Source organism: Cuculus canorus, chromosome 4, assembly GCF_017976375.1.
Source record: "Cuculus canorus isolate bCucCan1 chromosome 4, bCucCan1.pri, whole genome shotgun sequence".
Classification (NCBI taxonomy): Eukaryota; Metazoa; Chordata; class Aves; order Cuculiformes; family Cuculidae; genus Cuculus; species Cuculus canorus.
The window spans coordinates 65,835,361-65,861,520 of NC_071404.1; the positions used below are offsets into that span (position 1 = coordinate 65,835,361).

A 26,160-nucleotide genomic window follows, 5' to 3' on the forward strand; every position below is an offset into this window, starting at 1 on the left:
AATTGACTGATCTGCTATTACAGCAATGAAAGGACCAACTTACTCAAGCCACTTTACTCAGGCACAGAAAAAGGAAAGATGAAGGAAATCTATTGTTCTGCCAAGGTATTACAGGGGGAATCAACACAGTGCTTTTTAAATACTGTAAGGCACTGCAAGGAACTCCTTATTCTAGGAAAGGGGGATTAATTAGGAAAAGCATGCTCAGTGTTTACACTTTAGGACCAAAAGTTTTAGCTTTTCCATTACAAATCATCAGATCTGCAATGTGGATGGACTGAGCGTACAGATATGGCAGGAAGAGCTGCTAAGAAAAGTAAAAGCCAAGGTAAAAGGCAGCATTGTATCCAACATATACACTTGCTCTTTACATGACCGAAAATATCTACAAACTAGGCTAAGCAGAGGTTTTTTCCTGAACAGAACTGACCTAAAGAACTCCAGGGAAAAAAATAATTTCAAAATAAACAAGCACAGAGTAAAAATTCTTTGCAAGACATTATGATAAATTGCTTTGCTTATGCTAATTAAATAGAGTTTCTATCATAACAAAAATATTGTTTTGCCAACACTGCAAACAAGATACTTTTAGATTCAAATATCTTGCTTCTAGTAACAAAACGGTTAAGAAATTTAAAACCCATCTACATTACATACCAATAGCAAATTTAACTACATACCAGCATACCTGAGAATTAAGATGCTTCAGCATAATTACTTTGATTACCTTACAAAACACTCCTTTTGCTCTCATCAACTCAAAGCTTCCTACTGTTTCCTAGACTGTACCAGAACCCTCACGCCATGCATTATTAGAAGCAACAGCTTTGTAGAATTTAACCACCACAACCAATTAATTTATCCTTTTTCTCACACCCGAGACCAATCTTCTGAATCAAGATGCGTTCTGTAACCAAATCCTTCAAACGGCATTGCCACAATTACTTACCACAAAGGCTGCGCTGCCCTGTGTGAGGAACCTGGGCGCCAGGACCAAGCCCTGCTCAGCCAGCGGCTGCTCACAGCAGCTCGCTGCAAGCCTCCCTGTTGACAAAACTGAAGTACTCGCACCAGTGTTGTAACAGCCAAGAAATTACAAATGGTTCTTGAATAATGATACAAATATTAAGATAAACTAAGTGTTTTAGAGGGCTGTATTACCACACTTACGCCTGCTCGCATATGCCTGTAACGTACTGAAGCAATACATCACAGAGCTTCTACTTGCATTTCATGGCATAAAAGTTATCTTTTATAGTTCTTTTCTTTGAGTTACTGATACAAGTAAACAAACAGGTTGAGATTCAGGCTTGTGCTTCAGAAGTAGAATTTACCTGTAAATCAAATCCGGCAATCAAAACAAAAGCTACACCCCTTTTTGAATTAAAAAAAAAACATTTTTTAAGCAAAAAAATATCATTCTTTAAGGAAGTCCCCGTTTACTTACTCCAATTCATTCTCCAACTACTTAAGATATAAAGCAGAAAAGTAAGCAACATCAAGGACAAGTTTTTTCTAGTTTACCTCTTCAAGTCTTCAGAAAATTTAAGCAATGTCCTAGCCATTTCTGTAGTTGTGTCTAGCCTAAAGTAAGCAAAGCTTTCTTTTTCCTGCCGGCTTCCCACCTCACTCTACACCACCCTGTCCTCATAACCTTTGACCAACAGGAAGCAGACACAATGGACTGAAAATAACAGCAATTGTAAGATTTTTGGATGATTTAATACATGAGGGGTGGGCTTAAGATTTGAAAACCTTCCCTTGCTTTGGTTTCTCAACAGTTGCTTAAAAGCCATTATCTACATAGACTTACAACTTCTGTTAGAGCTCCTAGGCTGAATAAGGCTAAGGACTGTGCAAAACACTATTAAGAGCACAGAGGTACAAATTCTTGCATATGCTGAGATTCCACATTTAAGTCATAGTAATTAGGGCCACTACACAAAGAACTGAATTTTCCAACAGTGTAAACAACAGTGGAAGTTTCTTACCACATTATGTCTCCTCTTTTTCAAATATTTTTATTTATCTGAGTTTTTAGATCAGCAATAGGTATAACTACATGCCCCACAGAATAATAGGACATGGAAGATACCCAGCCGTGCGTTTAAACATTGCAGTTAAAGCTGTGAAAAAAATACAGTGATATAAAGTTACCGAACAATTTGCTAAATCAAAAAGGACCTTTGCTAATTCTGAGTAGCTGAGGTGCACTTCGTGGTGCAGGAGTGTCCTCTCACATGGAAGCCCAAGCAGTGACTCCATAGATATCTTCATTAGCAGGGGGGAAAAAAAATCATGTGCTTTAAATTGTACTATATATATATAGTACAATTGTAATATATATAGTGGCACGAACACCTGAGGGTTACAGATTCCAAAGTCCAGACAGGCAATTAAAGCATTTCTTTTTATTAGCTTTAATGCTTTTTGACTTGCACCCCAAGTATCAGTTGATTATTATTTTGTGAACCCACAATCACGTCCTGTCTCTGTCATCCCTCCCCAAAGCCCTCAGGTTCCTCCTTTGTGGTTTCACCACAACACATATGGGTCACAATGATAAGAGCAGAAGGAACTAACTCAGAGGGATTCATCTCTAATATAAGAGCTACAGTATGTTTTCCGGAGAAGGGAAAGGAGGCAAGATAAAGAGTCAGTGTCATTTTTACACAGACTCCTTACCTGAACACCAGATGGCTAAACTAAAGGTTCTTCCACAATCACAAAAGCTGGTAACACCTTCTGCATTGTAAATGCCAAGCAGAATTCCAGGCTAGAAGGGTTACAGTGGAAGAGTTACAAGCATGCCAAAAAGCAAGGTCATAACAATGTTCCAACATAATTTTGAGTATGTTTGCTATTCCATGCACACAATTTATTAAGCGTTCACTGTATCTATATTGCGCTGCTAGGGTTTTAAGGCATTTTATCACGGAATTACAACAGAACTATCTTTTTCTTGGCAGGGGAAGATAAGGCACTGCATTTCTGCAGGATAAGATTGGATCTAGCCTGTCAATGCAGTACTTCATTAAGGTCTGCAAATGCTCAAAATAACTACAGAGAAGCCCCTCATGATACATTTCAGCACAGTATCCACGACAACTTCCAAACACAAGATGTCCATATTGCACACACAAAAGCTTTCAAGCACAGCAGCAGAAGCCACCACTGACATGTTGTAATAGTAGCTTGAAGCACAAATGGTTCCACAAGGAGAGTAAATACGAGGTTCTCTGTAAGGCTGCAGTTTAAGAGTCCCTTGAAACCACTTTGTCTGCTAATAGGATCCTCCTTTTCCCTTCCCCCATTCTAAGACACAACCTGATGCCATCACACCAAGGAATAACAGAGAAAGGATATCCTGCCTAGATTTTCCATTATACAGATCAAATCATCAATCTAGAGAGGCCTCTGCTTGCACATCGGATAAAAAGAAGATGCTTCCAACTGATAAACCCTGAGAGGAAGCAAGGTTGGCTCCATGACTATTTTTAAGCAGCTAGCTTTCACACAATGGCCTAAAATTAATGGCCAACCCCCAGGGTCCATGAAACCTTCATTTAAAAAAAAAAAATAGTAAGGATTTAGCATACTTGGGGGGTGGAGGAGACAGGAGAAAACAAAAGAACTAGAAGGTGGTAGATATAATTGTGTAAATTCCCAGGTTCACCTTGAATTAAGTTTGCATACTTAGTTTAAATATGTGAAAAGACAGGATGCTTTATGTAATTTTCTCTAAAAATAAAGCATTTCCTTCAACAATGACTGGAAGAAATCTTACTTCACAGCTCTTATTTTTACTAACGCTCTTTTGCTGCAAGTATCATACGACAAAAAGTAAGCGAACTAAAGAAAAATATCTTTATGTAGCTGTATAAGGAAAGAAGGAACTTGTTCCTCAGCCCTGGTTTCCAAAGCCAGCAACCACAGCTGTGCTACAGCTCCCAGCTGAACAGCTCCCTACATCTCACCACCTCGTAGACAAAGGGCATTTAGTTTACCAAATGGCCACCGTTTCACATTTAGCTCAGTTAAAGGCATCCCACATCTAAGGCTTCGTCTAAAGCATGATATTTCGTGCATCTGGGCAGAACATGAATACAAACATCTTCAGTATCATCTAAGGATAAATGGTATCTTTTCAACACTAAATGCATTAAAAATGCAATTTTCATGTCATGCATTTCTTTGGATAAAGAATAAGATGAGGCAAAAGGCCCTTTAAGATCACCTTTGTAATGTAGGAAATGCCCAGAAACTTGAGACATTTTAAATATCACCGTTCATCTCCACCTTTTAGTGCTGAGAAGGATTTCTTCTTATAAGCATTTATCCTTTTGAAGGCTGTGTGTTTGGGTTTGGTTTTTTTTTTTTTTTGCTGTTGTTCTTTTTAATAACAGCATCCTTCTGATAAGTAACAGAGAATCATGGAAAATAAAAACTGCCTAGAATTTCCAATCTCAACACAAACCATTCCTCTCCTCCTCTGCGCACTCAATAAAAAGTGAACAATTAACCTGCTGTTCGCTCAGTGAAATTGTTCATTTCTTCATTTGTATAAGATCACATCACAGAGTGGAGAAAAACATTAAAAATATATTGAACAAAATAATCTCTCATTAAACCACCAATGCTGCTATGAGAATTTCTATCCCATCAGATTTTTATTATTTATTACATAGTTTAGAGCAGATTCCAGTGTTACAGTCCCTTTACCACACCTGCTTGCAAAGCACTTCACATTTTTAAGCTTTGGTCTTTGACAAGAAAAGCAAGCACCACTTTATCCAACTGTTTTTTGCAACTTTTTGTGAGAGTTTCGTAAGTAGTTTCATTTACTATAAAAATGCTTAATTTTTAACTCGGAGGCAGCAAAGAAACTTTAAAACTGGACGTCTTGTTACTTAATTTATTGGCTCTCTATACATCCAAACAGCATCTACTTTGTTTACTAACTGGAAGCTCCTACTACTGCCAGCACTTCAGGAACAATGTAACTGAAAAAGGGAAAACATGTTTTTCTCCATTTTGTTTGTCATCTAACAGGATTATAAAGGTACACATGTACCAGTTTGAAAATATTTTTAATAGCTGGTAGCCTCAAATGGACAAAACATCCTACCTCAGCAGATACTTTGTCTGAACTTGTAGTTTAACCCTTTTCATTCTGGAACTATTTAATAATGACTGCCAGATTTGCTATAGCACTGATTATATTTCAGCATCTGTACCACAATGACACTGAAAAAGTGTATTCTACTTCTAAAGACTAATAATTATTGTTATATGCTTAAAATGGGACGAGCTTTGAGGCAACAGAAAAAGGCATGAAATCAGAAACAAGATTTAGTATCTTGTACAAAATTTTCCAGCTCTTAAAAATATGTACGACAGCATCATTTATATGAACCCAGTAAGACCCACAATTGATTTAATTTGATTTTAAATACAGGTATTAAAAAAATGCCACTATAACAACATATTAAACTTCAAGCAAAAACGGAAGCTTCTCATTTTCCCCACCACTTACAGTGGCATCCAAAGTGCTTCCTCCCCCAGGAGACTCTAGTGCAACCTGTATTACACTGTGTGACAAGGATCCACTTGTCCGTGGGGTACAGCAAGGTGAGAAGGATGCTGCTAGCCAGGCTAGATGTCACTCACCAGGTTCTCTGAGCACACCACCTCCCTCCTGCTCACCTGAGAGAGGCCACGGTGTTTTGTTTCACCTGGGCAAGAGTTGGCAGAGGAGCACACGTTTACATCCAACATCAGCTCTTACAGAGGATGTAAGACACATATTGAGGTCTCCAAATGGATGGCTCCCCTACTTCCACTGCCTATCAACTACCAGACCTGAAGGGCTAAAAAAACACAGAAGAAAAGTTAAACAGCTGCTCTAAGCAATCCTCAGCTAACCTTCACGTTGGAACATGTTGGGTTTGCCTCTGCTGTAAGCCTTCTAGAAAGCTGCAGAGCTGAAGCTGCCTATTCACAGTGTGAATCGTGACAGCAGAAGTGGTAAAACCAATAACAACAATGTCAAACCATAATTTTTGAAACCGCTGATGTAGAATGATTATAATCTTCACTGTCACTGACTGCAAAGACAAGACACCTACTAACGTCACATTATTTGTACTGCTGCAGTCAGCTTCCTATCAGGCAGGTGCCACTTTCACTGCAGCTACTACATGATTTGAGAGCTCTCATTTTTCTTGATAGGCAGGGAGGCCAAAGACTGAGCGATATGGAAACAAATACACTCTCATTTTTGATAAGAGGCTGACATGCCAGATCTTACTCTCCATTATAAAGTTTTTCAGAGAAAATAAGACAGATTTCAGGAGACTGGGCAAGTCAACTCAGATTTTACTAAAGCAAAATTACTCATGTATCACTGCACAGTGAAGATCACAAGATTTTGAGGACAGGATGATAAAGTAAGAGTGTTTAAATGTAATATCGGTTCATTTTGGCTCAAACCCATGCATTGCTTGCTTTTTTCCAGAATCTATAAACTTTAAAACACGAGACCCCATGGCGTGTTAAGAGTCTAAACACTGCTAGGACTGCTCACATGAGCTGGTGATGGACCACTATCCAAATTGTTTCAGTCCAAAGGAAAATTATGTTGGTGATCAAAGTCACTGAATCAAAGTAACAATAAAGAACACCTATAACAAATCCTGGCACCGTAGCCAAAATATGCTGATCGATGCATTTGTTAGTAATAAATAAGCATTACCCGTACTGCGTGCTTTCCACCTCTCATAACTCTGCTCCAATACTACAATAAAAGCAGAGGTGAACAGTTTAATAGTTTGCTGCATTATAAATGCCCTCCCCACAGCAGCAGGGAGAGAGATTATTTTCTGCAATAATGTGTGCCTGAACTAGACATAGAAATTAAACACCTTCTGCCTGAGCAGGGTAATGAGCAGGGTAATGACAGCACACGGTACTGCTTGGAGGAAAAGCTACAGCTGAACTTCTCCGAGCGTTTAAAAGAGGTATCACATCATACTGACAGAATGGATAAAATTCCCAAAGGACATGAGAGAAGTTTCAGAGATTTTATCAGAGACAACAGAAATGAACTGACACGGTAAAGCAGCATATACAAATGACTGCTTTCTCTTTGATTCACAATATTTAGATTGTTATTTCCAGCCCAGGTTAAACAAATTGGTGTTATGATACTATTGTTAGGCTAGATTTATAAACACAGTCATGCCCTGTTGGAGGCAGGCCAGCCAGCTCCACAAACATTGTAAAAGAAACAGTGAAGAGGTAGAACATGAACTGCTGCTCGGGTTCACCCACCAGGCTGTTATGGAGAGGGAGCAAAGGTGGGAAGGAAGAAAACAACACAGAAAAACATTGGAGCAAAATATGTTGTAAACATGCTATTTTAAGAAGTGTTGAAGGTTTCATAAAAAAAACGTTGTTTCATATTCAGCAAAATATCTCCTGAACATTCCATAGAGACAGATAGATCAAGCAGTTTCAATCGACATGTTTCACGCTGAACTCAAGGCAAAAGAAATAAAGAAACGCTTGATATAGATTTCTTAAAGTGAAAGGAAAATTAGTGCACAAAGCACAAACCGCCATCAGCAAAATTTTTCTTAGTAAAGAAAACCATTTGTTCTCTTCATGAGCAAAGAAGGAGGACAAAATACACTTTCTAGGTAGTCCAGCTCTCCCCACTTGGTCTCTGATGAGAAGGGCTCAACCTTACCCCCCTTTTTCTTCTGCAACAGCTCAGGCACTTGACCCCAATTCTTCATTCTAGCCAACATTTCTATAAAAAAATGACATTAAAATATATATATATATATATATATTCCCTGATTTCAAATCAAAGGAAAGATGTTTTGAGACAGGTTATTTATACTTGTTTACCAGGGCACTCAGTTTACAGATACAGAGTTGATGAACCAACAGAGATGATGAATTTTTCAGATACTACAACCAGCCTAAAAAAAAGACTTACAACTATAAAATAAGAAACGAAATACAATTAACAAATGGTAACAAATATAATCACAGATTAACCTCCCTAGCTTATACTGTCTTGATGAACCTGAAGTCATTTATCTGTTCCAACAGCCAACAGGGTCAAGGTATCACCCCTGTGAGTTCATTTTCCAACATGCAGAAAGGAAAAAAAAAACCAAACCACAAACACATGAAGAAGCAAAGCCAGGAACTCATTGCCTTTGAAAAGCGCCTTGTGAGATTTCTCATTTATGATTTGCTCTCCTCCATTCATGGCAGATGCTCTAGAAAGGGTAAGCTGGATTGCAGTCATACCCACAAAGGAGGTTTCTACTTTCATAATCAAAACACTTTCCTTGTTTCACTGCAAATATTCCATAATTTTAGAGGAACAGTCCCTTTGCCGGCAAAATACAGCTGCATACCAAGGCCTTCCTTTGCCCATAAAGGAAAAAGTAACTGTGAAGGAGAGCCATTAACCAAGTACCCTCAAACATTCCAATGCAACATCAGAACTTGAGCAAGGTCTCCAGATAGGAGAACTTGAGATACTCCAAGTCAGCCGGCACAGTTGGAGAACAAGTTAAAGTTGAAATAGAAAATATTTTCATTACTACCTATATCAGTCTACTATAAAGAAAGATGACTACACAAAACCAACAGTTTTGCACATACATTACTAGCCTGCATCTTATTTGCATATCACTAATACCCAGTATAACACTGAACTTTAAAATGAAGCACACAAGATGATGTCTCCTATCAACAAGTTATGTCATTCTTACTAAACTCAGCAAATTAAACCTGAAAACTTGGCGCATACTTCCTCTGCTGATGACATTTCACAGAATACTGCTGCCCACAACCCCTTAGTAATTTGAGCAAGTTTGTATTTTTATCTTCTGTCAAAATACACAAAAACATTCTCCTCACAGTGCTTCCCCATATTTTCACATACTGGAACAGGTTCTTCTTGTGGATTTTGGTGGTGAGTTGTTTCAAGTTTTTGGAGAGTCTAGGGGGTTTTTTTGGTCCTTTTTTTCTTTTGGGGAGGTGTTGCTTGTTTTGGGCGGTTTTGGTTTGTTTTGGGTTTTGGTTTTTTTTTTGATGAGGGAGAGGGTGTTGGGGTTTTTTTTGACATGAGATCCTAAATAGCTCTTAGACAAAGATCACTTCCTTGCAGAACTGCTGAATAAATAGATTACACTTGACAACAGAATTCAGAAGATATCACATTGCTGGGGTTCCCTTGCCAAAACAATAGAGTATCCATGCTCTAGTCTCGCTGGATATGCATATGTGCTTATTGATGTCAGACAGTACTTTCTCTAAGCAACAGAAATGGACCAACTGCTCACAACACACAACAGAAGTTAGAAATGCTTCTTCTCTTTGTCTGCTCTGTCTCCCTCCCCCAGCAGATTAACTGGGCTATTCTTTAATATAGAAAAACCCAACTACACCACAACAGTCATTACTGCCAGTCTCAGAATAGTCTTGACCTTCCAAAATTCTGTTCCAGTAACCTTTGCATTAAATACGGTAAGACTGGACTCCCAGAATTAGAAACGTCTGTTTTCCATTTTAGCTTTCTAGCAAAAACAAAGCTCAAGTATACTACTAGTCAAGTATACTGCTTATCACTTGAAATACAACGTTTTTCAATGAGCTTCTTAAACCAAGTAGCATATAACGAAGTCAGACAGGATTTCTGTATACCGCCAGTTCTAGTATGAGCATGCGCTGCCTGCCACTATTTCTAAAGAGGAAGGTAAGGAATGCCCCTTACAACAATATACCTCATCCTAGGTCAAGACAAAGCCGACCTTCAGGAAAAACAGCTGCTTTATAAACCAGAACTGTGATATGCACTGCAATATTCCCCTTTGTTGCAGGGACATCAGAAGTTACACAAAGCAGAGACATACCTTTTTAACATCAATACTACAGAATTTCACAATGAACAGCAAAGCACGATGAACTAGCACTAGCATGACACTGACTTTAAAAGAAAATGACATCATCATCCAGAATCTTACTTTCAAACACAGAAAGACGGAACATCCTTCATCAGCCTCCAGCTGCTGTGAATTTTATCCAGGAGAAAAACCCAGCAAGATCTCCCTTTCAGCATCACTCCAAAGACAGCACTACACTTATTTAGCATCAGTTCCCAACAGCAATACAACTGAAAGCTCTGCAATCTGGTAGACTCAATGAAGGTTTTAATCATCTAATGAGATTACCTCATCCATGTGTGGTTTCAAAATGCAGTCTCAACGGCAGCCCATTATGCCAGTCCCCTGATATGCAGTATCAATCATGCTAATCGGCTTACTCTGCTATCACTCCCACAGCTAGATGACTGCCATGTACAGAAATCAAAACCACCAAGAGTTTCTACTTCACAGGATAAAAAGAAATTGTGAACTAAGTAGATAAAACATTGCTAGCTCCAATCCTAAAATTAATGTCACTTCCATCCAGCCACGTTCCATTTTTAAACTTTACAGACCTTCAATTCCCAATCATAGCAAAGCTTCCTCATGCAGAAAGTGAGGTTTACTTATACCAGTTTGCACATTTACAGTTAATAAATTTCACACTGGACTATCAATAGGCTTCACAGAGCATCAGCAGCTCTTGTCTGAAACATGACCTTCTCCAGTTATCATCAAGTGGAGCTCACAAAGCACGGCACAATGGCTGTTACCATAAGAAAAATGTTATAGTAATTAATGCTGTTCATTTACCAAAGCAAGAATAATCCAACCTCAAAGTAACATAACACACGTAGAAATAAAACTTGTTCTATTTGACTGATGAGGCTAGTGAGAAAATCCGAATACTGAAACTAAACTTAGCCTGTATTTTGTTCTTTGGTTGCAAGGGAAAAAATAGCCCTGAGTTGAGATGTCTTCCTAGGTAATATAGGGATACAGTTGTATACACAGCTTAAAAAAAAAAGCTAGCCACACTACACCGCTCGAAAGACAAACAAAACAAGCCCTTCCAGTATCAGCATTTCATAGAAAAGAGATTAAGCAGCTTGCCCAAAGCAGCCCAAGAATCATGGGCCAAAATCTAAGACACACTTGTTAAATTAGCACTACCTTATCACACCAGCTTTACCTCTTACACTTGTCCCAAAGTACTTGAAAATATTAGTCCTATCAAAATTTCAACACATCTTCATTCAATACAAGGAAATGCACGCGAGCATAATCACAGATATTAACACATAGTTAACCATGTGATTTTATTTTTTTAAAGGCTACACATATCTAGATTTGGCTGGGGACTTCAAAACAGGTCTTCCTAATCCAAAATACCTTCTCTATTTTAGCCTTTAACCATTATCTACTTTCAATAATGTGAAGGGAAATTAAATAAAGGAAATCAGATGAGTATATAATGCTAAAATCTTGTCATATTTAGGTTGGAAATACACAAAACCATGGAAAACTTGACACAAACCATAAAAAGCAAGAATCTCAAAATAAAAAACCCAACCAAAAAGACCGAACAACAAATCCCTAACACACCACTAATTTGAAGGAGCTTTAGGCCTTTACAACCCTTCTGCTAATTATCAGCCCATTTTGCTGGACCAAGCATCCCCAAACACTTCCAAAATCATCTAAATCCACTGCCAGGATACTCTTTTAAAATGGGAATGTAAGAGGGGAAAACCAGCATGGCAATCTCAAGAAAAAAAGTCTTTTGATATTGTTATCCCAAATTAATTGGATTGAAAGGGACTGTCTCAGTTGGCCCAACTGGAGCCAGGATCTGACTCCGGATTCTTGCCTTGCTGAGCAATTCTTTTCTTCAGAGAGCAGATAACCAAAAGGTAACTTTGTGGCATTTGACGTTCCAGATAAAACACATCCTATTTTAAAAACCACCTACATTTTCTCCTCTGTGTTTCCACAAGCATACTCCATGCAAGCAGTTCAATAACTTCATATTTTTATATCACAACATCTTTGCACATCCGAAGTGCAGGCAAATAGCTCTCCATTTCAAACAAGAAAAGAGAAATAACGGATCCCTGCTACCCAAACACATACAAATTCTCCAGAACAGAATACAAAACTGGGTCACGGTGATTCTCTCACAGACTTTTATACTGAGTTAACATTTTTGATTTCTCTAACTTCCAAACAAATGAAAGGCAAGACCACAACCAAGATCAGTCAGCATGGATTTATGAAAGGCAAATCACGCCTGACCACCCTGACAAAATGACTGGCTTACGGTTATAGGCAAGCAGCGAATTGTTTTTACTTCAGGAATTCTTACAACACCTTCAGCACTGTCTCCCATGCCATCCTCACAGCAAATCCAGTGAAATATGGGCTAGGTAAGTGGACAGAAAGGTGGACTGCAGAGTGGCTGAACTTCCAGGCTCAGAGGCTTGCAATCAGCAGCATGAAGTCCAAGTGAAGGTCAATTACGAGTGGCGTACCCCAACCATCAATAATGAAGCCAATACTATTAGGTACCTTTGATACACCAGACGGCTGTTGCTGGCATTCAGATGGACTTCAACAGACTGGAAAATGGGCCAATAAGAACTTAATGAAGTTCAACAGAAGGAAACACAAAGCCCTACACCTGGGAGGAATAACAACACACACCAGTGCACGCTGGGAGACAGACAGCTGGACAGCAAGCAGCTTTGTAAGGAAGGACATGGTAGGCAAACTGATTGCAAACCAACAACATGCCCTCATGGTCAAAGCAACCAACAGGTTCCTGGGCTGAACTAGGCAGAGCACTGCCAGCACATCAAGAGAGGCGATCCTTCCTCTCTGCTCTGTGTGACGAAACACATTTATAGATCTGGGTCCGGTTCTGGGCTCTGCAAGAGACATGAATATGCAGGAAAAGGTCCAGGGAAAGGCTGGAGAGATAATTAAGGGGTTGCAGCATCTTTTATATGAGGAGAGGCTGAGACAGCTGGGACTGTTTAGCCTACAGAAGAAAAGGATCTTATCCCTGTAATAAATACCTTGCGGGTGGAAGTAAAGACAATGGAGTCTGACTCTTCTCAGTTGTGCCCAGTAAGAGAACAAGAAGCAACGGGCACAAACAGAAGAAATTCTATTTAAACATAATTGGTCCCTGCCCATGGCAGGGTGCTTGGAACTAGATGATCTTTAAGGTCTCTTCCAACCCAAACCACTGTATGATTCTATAAGGAAAGCCTTTTTATTGTGAGGATGATTGAACACTGCAGGTTATCCAGAGAGATCTCCATCCTTGGAGGTCCCCAAAACTCAATGGTCCTGAGCAACTTGCAATAGCTCTGAGCAAGAGAGTGGGAGAACATCTCCAGAAGTCCTTCCCACCTCAGTAATTCTGCAAATATATAAATAATCAAGCAACTGTCAAACATTGTATTTGTTGACTGTTTTGAACTTGTTGGGTTTGTTTTGTTTTGTTTTTTTTTTAAACCACAACTGTGGAAACCAAAGGACAATCTGCATAAGCAAAGACCTTCAAATCTTTCCCATTTGAAACATCATCTACTGAGCAAGGGCTTTATGGAAACAATAAAATCACTTTGTTTATGAAGCGATTTTGAATGGTCTACAAGACACTGCAAACAGGGAATACAACTGAAACTGTGAGACAGGTAGACAAGCTTCTACACAACCCAATCACTCCCCATTTAGAGGTTAGATTTTTAATACAGTTTTAAAAAATTCACAAAATCAGAACTCTAGATGCAAACCAGCATTGCTTCTTCCGCTGTTCTCTCAAAATAACTGCACTGAAAAAGGAGACAAGACAGAGGAGAGGAGGGAAAATATATTTGACTTAGCTTCTAAAAGAAATATTAATAGGAAAAACCCAAATCTCTAATAAATGTTTTATCACATCTAAAGTATCAAATATTGACACTAAAATCAGCATTATTATTCAGCTATTACCACAGCACTGAAACCTACCCAGAAAGAACAACAGCATCTGTAAGTATGCAACACTTGCAATGCAGAAGTACCTGGTTTTAAATTTCCTCACCCTTTATAGGCCTAAATATTTAATTCTGTCCCACACAGCAACTTAATATTGTTTCCAGATTTGAACAATATTCCAAAAGTCCACTAACAGCCTTCTGAAACCAAGATGTTCCTGCCCACCCCCCAAAAAAAAGTTCCTGTTGAAAAATACTGGAATGCCTCTCAGGGTCTCTCAGCCTTGCTACTGAAAAATAACAACAAGAAGGGAGAGAGGACAAAGAAGGACATTTTCCATAAGCAAACCTTTAATTATCTCATTTTCACTCCTTTTCTCACAGTCAGTTTACAACAGATATCCAGGACAAAAAGTCATTAGCACAACCAGTTAAAACATGATTTAACTAAGACAATACTATAATGGGAGATGTTAGGCAATCTAAAACTTTGAAATTCATTGGTTGGTCTATCTGTAATAAGACTCCTGATGTTATTATGTTAGTTTCCATACGAATCCAAAATGCTAATTAAATGAATAGTCAAAAAAGTCTGAGTTGCACTCTGTGTGGAAAAAATACCAGAAAGACATCAACTTTTGCATGGATTTTGTTTTACCATGCATCCCAAGTTCGCTTAATGCCTGTTTGATGTTCTATAAAACTATCATTTAGATTAAAGTAATTCCAAGCCCAGGTAGGAGAGTCATATAAAGCCTAGGGAAGCTGCATTAGGATGCAAGAATTCATTTCTAATAGTAGAGTGCAGACTTTATTGGGTTCTGTCACTCATTTATCAGTGGTACCATTATTTTCCCACAACTGGTTTTGTTATTCACACAGAAAGGCACACACTCTCAAATAAGAACACCATATTGCTCACTAAACCCAGTCTGAGCATCATACAAATATTTGAGTACTCGTTCATAATGGTTAAACATCAGGGAATCACCAAGAGTGCTCAAAGGATAAAAAAAAGGAAAAGAAAAAGGTGTTTCCTGAGAAAAATAGAGTTTACTGAACACATCAAGTAATTACCTTTCTGCTCATTTTTCTTGAGGATCTGCAATGGGGAATCACAATGGGGAAAGAGCAGTAAGTAAGAATTCACATGTGCAGGTGACCTATCATTCAAAATACAGTAACAGTAAACTAAGAAATTGTCTTCTTTTAGATAGAAACTAAGTAACAAATTCATGCAATTCCAGAATTTGCTTATTTTTATTAATCTCCTAGTCCCTGAAGTACATTTCCTAGTCCAAGGCATTCTATAGTCATGCTAAAATTGCACAAATGCAGAAGCAACCAGTGAATGGAAAAGAGTGAAAGACAGGAAGAAATTGATTTGCAGCACAGGACAAGCAGGAAACAGAGATTTCTGAACTGCAATTTTAAAAATAATTACAAGTTTTCCAATTACTGTCATATATCACAAAATCATTACCTCAAGTTTGGTACATGAGACTATAATAATGCCTGGTGTCCGACATGTCATTCGGGGTTATAAAAACATGCTATTTCTGACCCATTTCTTGTTTGTCAGAACTTACAGATTGCTCCACACTTCTAACCAAGGCGTTGCAATAGGTACAAATGTTGAAAGAAGGTTTTAAGAAACATCTTCCCACCTGACAGTAATTTCTTTCTGACTCCATTATGATGAAGCAGAGTGTGAAGCTGCAGTAGAACTTACACCCACAGAAAACTTTAAAGATGAGAAAATGCTTCTGGAGATGGACATTTGACCACATTACGTATGGGACTGGGGTTGTTTGGGTGTTTTTGTAGTTTTGCATATTTAAAAGAGTCTGTCCTGGGAAAGTGCAGGTGCTCCTTAGGCCAGCAGGCTTTCAAACCTCACCTACAGGATTTATAATGGATATAGTTCAGAACCACAAACCTCAACATATATGCTGTACGGCAATGCCAAGACCACGTCTGTAAAAAGGCGTATCTCAGCCTGCCCTTGCAGTTCCTGTCTAGTACACTGAAAAACCGAAAACGAACAGCACTAGGCAAGATATACACACACATACATACAGACTGATAATCGCACAGTGTTCGAACAGCTCAGAGCAAGGAAGGCTGATCACTTCTACTGATATTACTCCCCAACAAGTTCTCAGACAGGTGAGCAGTGAACAATCATTATCGGGGGACAGAGCATCTGAAGAGTAACAAGCTCCAGGGCGTTGTCTTACTAATAGTCAAAATAAAAAGCTGGCCTAGACAAGTCTTCAGAGGCACTAGAGCTCTAGCAGTATGAACCCGAGACCTAAGATGTTGCTAATAAGCAACCTGTGATATCTTCTAATCTCTATAGTGCAGATTCAGAAAATAAAGGATAACATCTTCTTTTGGACTCTGCCTCCTACCCCTAATTTCTCTTATCCATTATTACATACAGAGATATGGTATGCATACATCAGAAACAACATGATTTTACAATTGTAAGTTACCGACATTTGGTAAGACAGTGTTTTCAACTATTGTTCCAAGACTACCAAATAATCACTCATTAACATATGAATCGAAGCTACGTAAGATTTGATGGTATAAATTTATAGTAAAAAAAAAAAATCAAGATGGAACAGTCTCATAAATTTAACTTGATTAAAAGCACACAGAACATTTTATGAGGTACAGTGTGTTTTGTGGAAAAGGGACAAGTATAAAAGTGCACGCACGAAACAAGAGACAAGACGCATGGAATGGTAAGCTGTTCCAGGTGCAAAATATCATGGAAGAAACAGACCTGCAAGAAGAGGGAAAAGTGATTAGTTGGCCCCAAGAAAGATCTTGCTGAAATAACTTAGCATTCGCAAGCAGTATTACACCATGTGTATTTGTGCAAAGCCCTGCCGACAGCAGACCAGCTTTGTGCCCTCTCCTGCTCTGGAGAGAGATGCTCTTCAGCACATCTTCACCCGCTTTCATACGTTACTGAACATACCTCTAGGGCCATAGTTTTCAGAGGCCATCTGAAGGAAAGCTCTCTGTATAGACTGCATGCAGCTCTATCTTGGATACTTTGTCTTCTTGATTCTGTCTTAAAAGGGAAAACCAGTTGTATTTATTTATACTTGATCAGAGGCATCTCTTAAGGTCAGAAACAACTCTTGCTCACCCTTCAAGAATCTCCTGACAGCTGTGCAAGAGTGCACACTCACTTGCAGACATGTATTTTGAAAGGAGAGGGAGAACAACAATGGATTTCCTGCAAGTGTGGCGTCCTGTTGTTTTTCTGTGGTGATCTAGAGAATTATCACAATCCCAGATGTTTACAAGAGGAAGTAGAAACTGCAGTAACTTTGCTCAGGATGAGACAGTTGACTCCCCAAGCACATTATTCTAAACGTAAATTCAAATCTTCACTGCATTTTCTATAGGGGCTCTGTGTTCCAAATCCTGGAATTGCAAGCTGTAGGACATTAACAAGCATACATTTGAGTTTCCAGCCACTTCATCTGTGTATGAGGCAACGAACTTAAGCAAAGTATTTTTAGACTTCCTGCAATCAACTGCCCTCCCAACATTGCTCAATATGATGCATGGTTGTCTGAATTATGCAGTTGTGCTAACATTCACTCTAGATTTTAAGTTTCATTTCTGTGTTTTCCATAAAATAAGTGCTGTCAAATTTGCTCATGCAAGAAGTTGAATCACAAGTGATTAAGGGTCATCTAAGCCAAACCATATTGTGTAAATGCTTATTAAATTACACTTAAAAGAAGTAATTTGTTTTATCTACATAAGATAATTGTGTAAACTGAACAAAACACTAGTAATGATTGGGCGCGTATAGAAAAAGAGGTGGCTAAATTCTGCAGACTAAGTTTTGCCATTATACACTCATACAATCTGGCTAATCTTGCTTAGAAAGAACATATATCTTCTGTAAAGGAAAATAAAGAAGAAAATGTTGCCTCAGCTTTACAGATCCTGCAAGACAGAACGGCTGAATGCTTTAACTGTCCTATTTCCTAGCTTAGTTGAGAAAATATTCAACAGTTGAATTGTTTTGAGGAGAAGAAATAGCCAAGAAACAGGGTGATGATTTGTATGATCTAGGGCATCTTGTGTCCAAGGAAGGACCAAGCTATAGCTATATCAGTACACATGACAAGTCAAACAGAAGTACTCCAGTACAAGATGCTCTTGCAACAAATAACCATGGACAGAGCGATTACTGGAGCAACGTAATTATTCAGCAGAATTGAGTAACAAATCACTATTTGATGCAGCTCCAGACTATACACTATTACAACAAATACTGTCATTAACAATGCTTATGCATTATCTCTAGTGAAGAAGCTTCAAATGAAGGAGCTTCATCTCAGAGCCAACAAAGGAATCTTGGAAGTCTTCCGCTACTAATTTGCAAAAATGGGTGAATAAGATTAGTCCAATAAGATGCTGATGACACTTCTTTCATTAAGAAAGCAAAAGATGCCATCAAGACGTGGTGCTGTGATTTTAAACTGTTACTCATATGTTTCTTTTGGACTATGACTCTTGGTGTCCTGTGGCTGGCATTTACAGAAGAAACTGATTGCTACTTTTGGCAACTGCCTCAACTCATCATCCTCTCATTACTACTATTATTATTATTATTATTAAAATCTTAAGTTGTAGCAAATTGATCACATTGTCTCAATTATTCCAAAAAAAAAGATGAGAATATGTTTCACAGACTAAAGCTGATGTAGACTGAACTGAATTTGCATTTTTCCCAAGGCCCAGCTAAAAATGCAATGCAAAAATTACTTAGTGTTTAGTTGTACGTTTTTACAGTCATATCTTGTTAGAAAGAAATTTTAATTCTTTCCAAAGAATGAAATCAAAATAATCTTGGTTTCATGTTAATAAGAACAACTGTTTTCCTCAGACTGAAAGATAATAGACAAAGAATCTAGATGAAGAAAACTATCTCGGGGTAAGAAACCGGGAGTGTCCTCTAAAACTGGTGAGAAACTAATCAAAATAATCAGAATTACACTGACTGATCCAATGCTGCTGAGGCTTACTACAAGGCTTACTACAGTATGTGTTAGCAACAGTACAGCATCATACTCCTTATTTCCATTTACAATCTTGGCCTTGAGAAAACCAAGAATAGTTCAAGGAGTTAAAAATTAAGCCATATACAAAGTTGAGGATCTCTTTTTTATTATTGTAAGCACAGAAAACATTTCTTGTTAGGATCAAAAGGGACTGGATTAACCACAAGTTAAAAAAAGTCTTTTTTGCCATCTGAGTTTTCAGAACCTCCCTCCCCTTCTGCACAGCACAACCACCCACTCCACAAATGGATTATCCAAACAGAAGCATCTCTAATTTGAGCAAGTTTCGTACATTGGGCAAAGCTTAGGTGGCTCTTCATTGGGGCAACACACGTGCAAAAATATTCAAGCAACTGTTTTACACTCTGTTCTTTCCCTTTTGCATTACATGCAAAGAATGTTCTTGAAATATCCCCTGAATGTAAGACTATTCTTGCCATCACCTGCAGACCCAGAAGTAGCATGGTGGTTTCAGAGACATCTTACCCACATTGAATTCCAAAATTTTGGTTATAGACCACTGCTTTTACCACAGACTTGGTCCATTTTGAGACATTCAGAAGCCCAGCACAAACAGCAGTAGCTCCAAGAACAAACAAAGCTCTGAGCTTCTCAGAAGTCAAAAAAAAAAAAAAAAAAAAAGAGAGAGAGAAAAAGAAAACCACCAGGCAAAACTCCAGCTGCCATATTGGCTTTGGGTTTGCATGAGTGGACTATCAACAGTGACAACAAAACGTGACACGGAGTCCAAACTGTAACAATTCATGCATTTGGATAGATATGTCTCTGTAGTCATGGCATTCACCACTTGACTCATTTCAATCATCAAGAAACACACTTTATCTTGTTTATTAGTGATGCATCAGGAAAGACAGAACCCATCTTGTCACTTTAATGCTCTTAATTGAATAAAACAAAGTTTGCAGATCAAACAACTGAAAGGAATCAATCTGAGGAGAAAGCATTGGTTTCTGAAGAGAAAGCACCAACTCTTTTGTCTTTAGAACATGAAAGAATGAGAAGAGTTATGTACGTGTTTCAATAGAAAATTATAATCTGAAAGCTACAAATAATTAACCTAAGAAGTGTGGTGGATAAGAGTAAAGCATAAACGGAAATTTTTGTGGGTGACAAATCCATTTGGAATGAAGCCATGAAGTTGGTATTTATGCCAAGAGTATACAGACTACGTGTAATAAAGCACAAGGGACACAGCTGTTGTACCAAAGAATTGATATAAAAAATACACACACAAGGAGAAGCATGCACACAGAAAATACTTAAACCCACAAGAGAGCTCAAACACTCAGTTATACACTATCTGACTTGACAGACTGAGAAGGTGGAATGCCTTGCCATCTCCTCAGTCCTCTCTGTTTTGCCATTTAATACTTTGTATTTCTTTTTATTAAGCATACAGAAAGACTGGTTAAGTCATGCTGAAATAAGCGACTGGAAACTACTTCTCACTACATATATTCCCATTTTGCATTACTATCCCGACACCTGAATAAGAAAGCCTAGTTATATTCCATACAGGCTGTTAAGAGACCTGCTACTCAGAAAATACTTCCTAAATTATTCTCCTGCACTTTTAACTGGAGAGTTAAATGCAGCTAGGGGAAAATGTTCATTAAAGCCTTACAGGGAAAAAAGCTGCAACAGGTGAAAACTGCATATGTAAGATAAATTTACACAAATCAAGCACGTGTCCATACGTCTACAGTAAAGCAAACAAAAAAAAAAAAAACCAAAAAATCAAGAACACACAAGAAAAGCCCCCACAACCTTATGCAGGAGTGTTACTTCTATGTAATTTGTTGGATGAATTTAACGGCATAGTCAGAGCAAAGCTTCTCTCCTTTAGAGCCAAGTCAGCACAATTACCCCTAAAAGCTGAAACAGTGCAATAGTTAAGTTTATTTTCAGCAGGAGAATACCAGTACCTGGGACATCACAGCAGCCAAGACTAGTTATACCCTTCCTCACTAGAGGAGCAAACACCAGGTATCTCTGGACAATACACTATCTCACAGGAGTTTCTTTAACAAAGATGCTAAGTAAGGGAGAAAAAAAGTCTCTTCTTCACAGAGAGAGAGACAGTGAGTAGGACCTCTCCAAAGCACACTTTCCTTCCTCTCTTCTCTTTGTCTATCACAGGGTTTTTCTTAAAAACTGTGGAGTGAGTTACTTGCCAGATATATCTATCTAATGCACTAGGAAAAAACAAAATGTTTTGCAACAGCCTTGGTAAACTAGTAGTCACAGATTTAGACACAAAACACTGCAGTACCACAGGAGTTTAAGAAAGTTACTTCATTAGCAAAGCCTGTATTTCAATTGTTTATTTGGCTTTTCAGATATTTATGAGAATCTGGATGGTTAGCAAACCCCCAATAGGATTTTTTTCCCTCCAAGCTAAATGTTCTAAGGAAGCACAACCCACTGGGGTTTTTTTGTTAGATTTCTGTGGTATGTTTTCAAACATTCTCTCTTTTATTATTATAGCTTGTGAGGAGAGCTCATAAAAAGATTATGAGGAACTGCTTTCTCAAAAATTGACCAACATTGTTTTAAGGGAAAGCATATTAAACACTGTAGTAAATGCAGTTAGTGTTTCAGTGCACGTTTGAAGTCTCTTTACATCCATGTAAAAAGTCACCAAGATTACAAGCAAAAATAAATACCAAGTTCTAGGCTTGTGAAATAGGTTTAATGAATTATGACACACAATGCCTGTCAAGATTACTTCAGTTTTCACATGATGTTTTATTAACCTCCGAAATATTTTAGGCAAAAAGCTCAACTGCAAAAGCTTGACATTTTCCAAAAGAAAAGGTAAACACAGTAGCACTGGGTGGCTACTTCTATTTATTGTACCAGTAGCTGTGATGTACAAAGGAACTTCTGCTACAGCATTAAAAAATATGCCTTGTATGATACGCTTATAGCTGCACACCTGCCCTTTTGTTACATGGAAAGAGTGTACTGACCTTAAGCGCCAAGTCTGCTGAACAAAACTTTCATCAATGAAAAGCAGTTGCTTAATGACTTAATGGAGACAGACCATTAGCTTACAAAGCAGCGTCGGTGTGTCTAACCATAAAGAAAGTAAAATTATCCCAGTGGGACAGAAAGGGAGGCTAGTAAGGATAAGAAAGGAAATGTCAAACGCATGAGGAGAATTTGGATATGCTGAAGACAAGTGGACAGAAAGACAAGACATACCTTTCCCTCGGCGCTGCCTCTCTCTATCTCTGACTCGCATCACCGCTCTGCTCATCAGAGTGGTCTTCACAGAAAGCTGCACAGACAGACTAGGCTGGCCCACAGCCAACTGAGTGACTTCAACTGCTCCATATTAATACAGCCACAGAAGCAACAGGCAGGGGACAGGGAGAGAAAATGGAGCGGGTTGCACCCTTTGCTCAGCCCCAGCTCCCTCCTTGCTGCCAGGAGGCAGCTGAGCGAGAAACCTGGCTCACTCACGCGGGACCAGCACTCGAGCGTTATCGATGCTGACACCTGCTGTGCCATCTAAAACAGGGCCACAGTTTGGTTCAAAACAAAAACAGACAGACAGACATCCCCCTCCCTGCTGGGTAGCTGTCACTGTTCAAACACCAAGGGGTTTACATGGCAACCAGACCAAGTCGCACCACAGTAAGCACATCAAGGTAAACCAGATTGAGCACTTCCCCGGGACACTTGACAAGCAGAACTTCTTCATCGTAAAGGGTAAAATTGAAGATTTTAAACCGGTCTTGAAAGTTTCAGAGAGTGATAAAATGCACTAAATTCCTGCAATAAATTATCTTGCACATTCTGAGCTATTTCCTGATAGGCGAGCTTTTCAGTCAAAAACTTAAAGGTCAAATTTGCATCAATAGCCTCGCCAAGAAGTTTGCTACAGAAAAAAAGAGGGGAGGGGGGAAAAAACAGAGCAGACATGACAATAAGAAACCAATAGCTATATTTTACGTAAGATAAAGTCACATGCAGTGCAGAATCAGCCTAAACGGGCAAATTATTAATCTTGTTTTGAACAATATTCTTTCTCTTAGTCTGTCTAATTAGTGACACTCTTTTCTCCACTGTTACTTGGAAAGCCTTTCTTAAAAAAAGAGAGGATGGGGATTACTGACTGTCTCAGTTTTAATCTTTCCTCACTCTCCCACACAGAGAGCTTTATTTTCCCTAAGGACACTTCACAAGTACTTCATTATATCAGCTTTCCCCCCCCAGTATATATATATAACAGCTACTCCCTGTTTTTAACTCATTCTTGCTGCAGCAAAGCATCTTGCTACAGAAGTTTAAAACCAAGCACACTGCTGGTGAAAGAAAGATCCCTGATTGCTTAAGTTATAATAATATGCTTAAGCAAGCAAACACATGAAAATGCCAAATGTAATTTCTTACCTATATCACTTGCAGATTTCTAATGAGCCCACATGGTTTTGTGGTGTTTGTGTTTTTTTAACACTTCCTTGTAATGAAGGAGAAATGTAAGCACCTGTATCTTCTAGGATCAGTGCCTACCAATTAGAAAACCGAAAATCTTACTCAAACCTATCTACTTCACAATTAATCAAGAATGCATAACATTAACTTGTCCCACATTCAACCAGCTGGTATGTTAGTGAAATGGTATTCATATTAAAGCTGATATGCTACCACACTCAGATGAGGAAGAAAAAAAAAAAGCACAGCCACATGCACGTGTTATTTTCACATCTCATACTGCCAATAAAGCCCTTCAAGAACAAAACACACAAAAAGGAAAAAACCCTGTCTCTAAATGCAACCTGGCACTGCGATTTGCAAAGCAAACAGAACAGCTTTTAAAGCTGTTACAACTTAGTACCAGTTTTGCAGTGATTAATCCACAATGAGCCATGCACAACTAACAATCAAGAAGGAAGACTTAGTGGCACAGCTTCCAGGCTGCCACTTCACCCACCTGAGAAACGCAGCAAGCTATGTTCCCAGCACCACTCACCCCTGTCATCCACCAGTGCAGCTGTGCCGTCTGGTATATGAGACACAGAGCGCCTTAACTTCCTTCAGCCCTTCCCCTCCTCACTGCAGAAGTAGGGGAAGACCAAGAACATCGTGCATTTTCAACAACTTGCTTCAGCTTACCCTTGCAAGGTCATTTGCCCTGGAGACACAGATTTAGCCCTGAAAAAACACAACCCTGTTACCATCAGGCGCTGTGATCCACTAGGAGGTATTCCTGTAATTCCCCAAGAGAACAGATTCAGCCCAGCTGACAGCACCTGTCGGTCTGTATGCCATATTAAAAGCAATCAAGATGATTACATTATGCATCAAGACATGGTTAAGCGGTACACTTTTGACGCAACATTGAAAGACCATCTGATCTTCCTCTGAAGAAATAAACTGTCAAGATACAGGCAAGAAAAAAAAGAAAAACTGCAATAAAAGAAAGAGTTCTTCTTCAGTAGTTTCTGGATTAGAAGTCTATAACTGCCCATACCAAGTGAAAGCTCTTTGGAAGCCAAGGGTGAATTTAGTGACCTTGCTTAGGCAGATGGAAGAGGCTGTAATATTACAGTTTCCCTACTCCTTTTGGATTTTTTTTGTTTTGCTTTCTTAGGTGCAAATTATTCCCACAACGCCCTTTTCACCAGGTGTTGGTTCACTTCTAAAGCTCCCAGTAAACCACCTCTCCTCTCGAGCACAGACCTTTTGCTGCTGCAGGTCAGCTACTCTCCCAAGTTTCTATACTTAGAGGCCAAACAAAGAACCACAAGATGTCCTGAGTTCCTCAGCAACAGTGACTATACCTACAACATGCTGTGGAAGACCTTAGATAGCTCTTGCTTATCCAATTTGACAATGTAGTGTAGGGATTTCAAATGGGAGCTCTCCTGTTTTTTTTAATAGAAGACCTTCCACTTCAAGTTTCCTCCAAGTTTTGGATGCCTGACTAAGGGAGACGGCATTAGTTTAAGTCAGAACAGCTGCAGAGAGGCACGCACACACTGCAAGTTTGTACACACTTCTGCATACCTCTGCATTAGTACTTTTAACTTGGTACCGCTTTTTCTTTGAAGGCCTAGAGAAACTTACAGGGTAATAATGTGAACATTAAATTTATGCTTGGACTCAATGCAGAGTAAAGATTAATTAGGAATATGAAAGTATGCTTTGCTGAACCACCACCAAGCCTATCTGGGCACCTCACAAAGCTCCAGAACCACACTTCTGAGGCTTCACTATTATTGTAGCCCAGGGGACAAGTGAAGTGGCCCTCAGGTGGTTTGCAGCCACATGTTAAACAATGCATCTGTCATTCACACAGCATTTGGGCCAGCGAACATTCACCATCTCACAGTCTTCTTCTAGAACTACTACTTTTTGGGAGGGGGCAAGAAACGGGGAGAGGCTAGCCTGTTTTTAACCCAGAAGGGTGTTGCTGATTCCTCAAACAAGACAATTTCCAAGACTAAGGCACTCTCTTATAAGCATTGCAATTCCAAACTGCAGAATTTCACAGGCAGCCAAGAATATACAAGAGGAATGAAACAGAAGGAACAATTAATAAAAGATTTTTCTCCCAACACACTGTTATCATTCTGTGTGTCCTATACACAGCCTTGCATCGCATCTGTGGAATAAAAAGCAAAGAAAAAAGAAAATCTTTTTTTCTTCAGAAAATTACATGTCACAAGGTCTCCACAAACAGCAGAGGAGTGGATGTCTCTTCTTCCTACACAGACAGAAAGACAGAGTCTACCAAAGAAGCAGTTAAGTCAGCCAGCATGCCAACAGGAAAGGTTTCACATTTCAGCATTGAAAAAAACCCCAAAAACACATAACAAAAAAAGGAAATTCTGCTTCCATGCATCAGGCCTGAGCAGCAATAATCACTAACGAAGGCTTCTGAGTCAAGTAATAAGTTCAACAGAGAAGTTCTTCCAAGTCAGTTTTTTAGTTACCCAGTTAGAAGTCTTTGCATTTTATATCACGATCCAACTAACGAAATTCATTCCAAAACCCCACCCTTGCCTCCATGCCAAAAGTTCAGAAATTTGAAATTCTAGCCCCATCCTGGATTAACAATTCACTGGTCTGTCACCAAGTCGTATTTCG

At 38.9% G+C, this 26,160-nt stretch overlaps 1 protein-coding gene across 12 annotated transcripts in view; it reads right to left on the reverse strand.

The window, feature by feature from the left end:
• Positions 1–26,160, reverse strand: part of GAB1 (GRB2 associated binding protein 1) — a 101,676-nt gene that overhangs the window by 51,748 nt on the left and 23,768 nt on the right. Inside the window, exons 1-2 of one of the 12 annotated variants that reach the window (XM_054064649.1) lie at positions 22,267–22,471; positions 16,929–17,020 (exon numbers count right to left, since the gene is read on the reverse strand). The exons of 4 other annotated variants lie outside the window; for them this stretch is intronic. In XM_054064649.1, coding sequence (XP_053920624.1) covers positions 16,929–17,020; positions 22,267–22,321 — 147 coding nt within the window. In that variant the 5' untranslated portion in view covers positions 22,322–22,471. Of the gene's footprint in view, positions 1–1,524; positions 1,612–16,928; positions 17,021–22,266; positions 22,472–26,160 lie in introns of those variants that run through there. 7 more of the 12 variants (XM_054064655.1, XM_054064654.1, XM_054064648.1 and 4 more) reach the window with 7 other exon arrangements.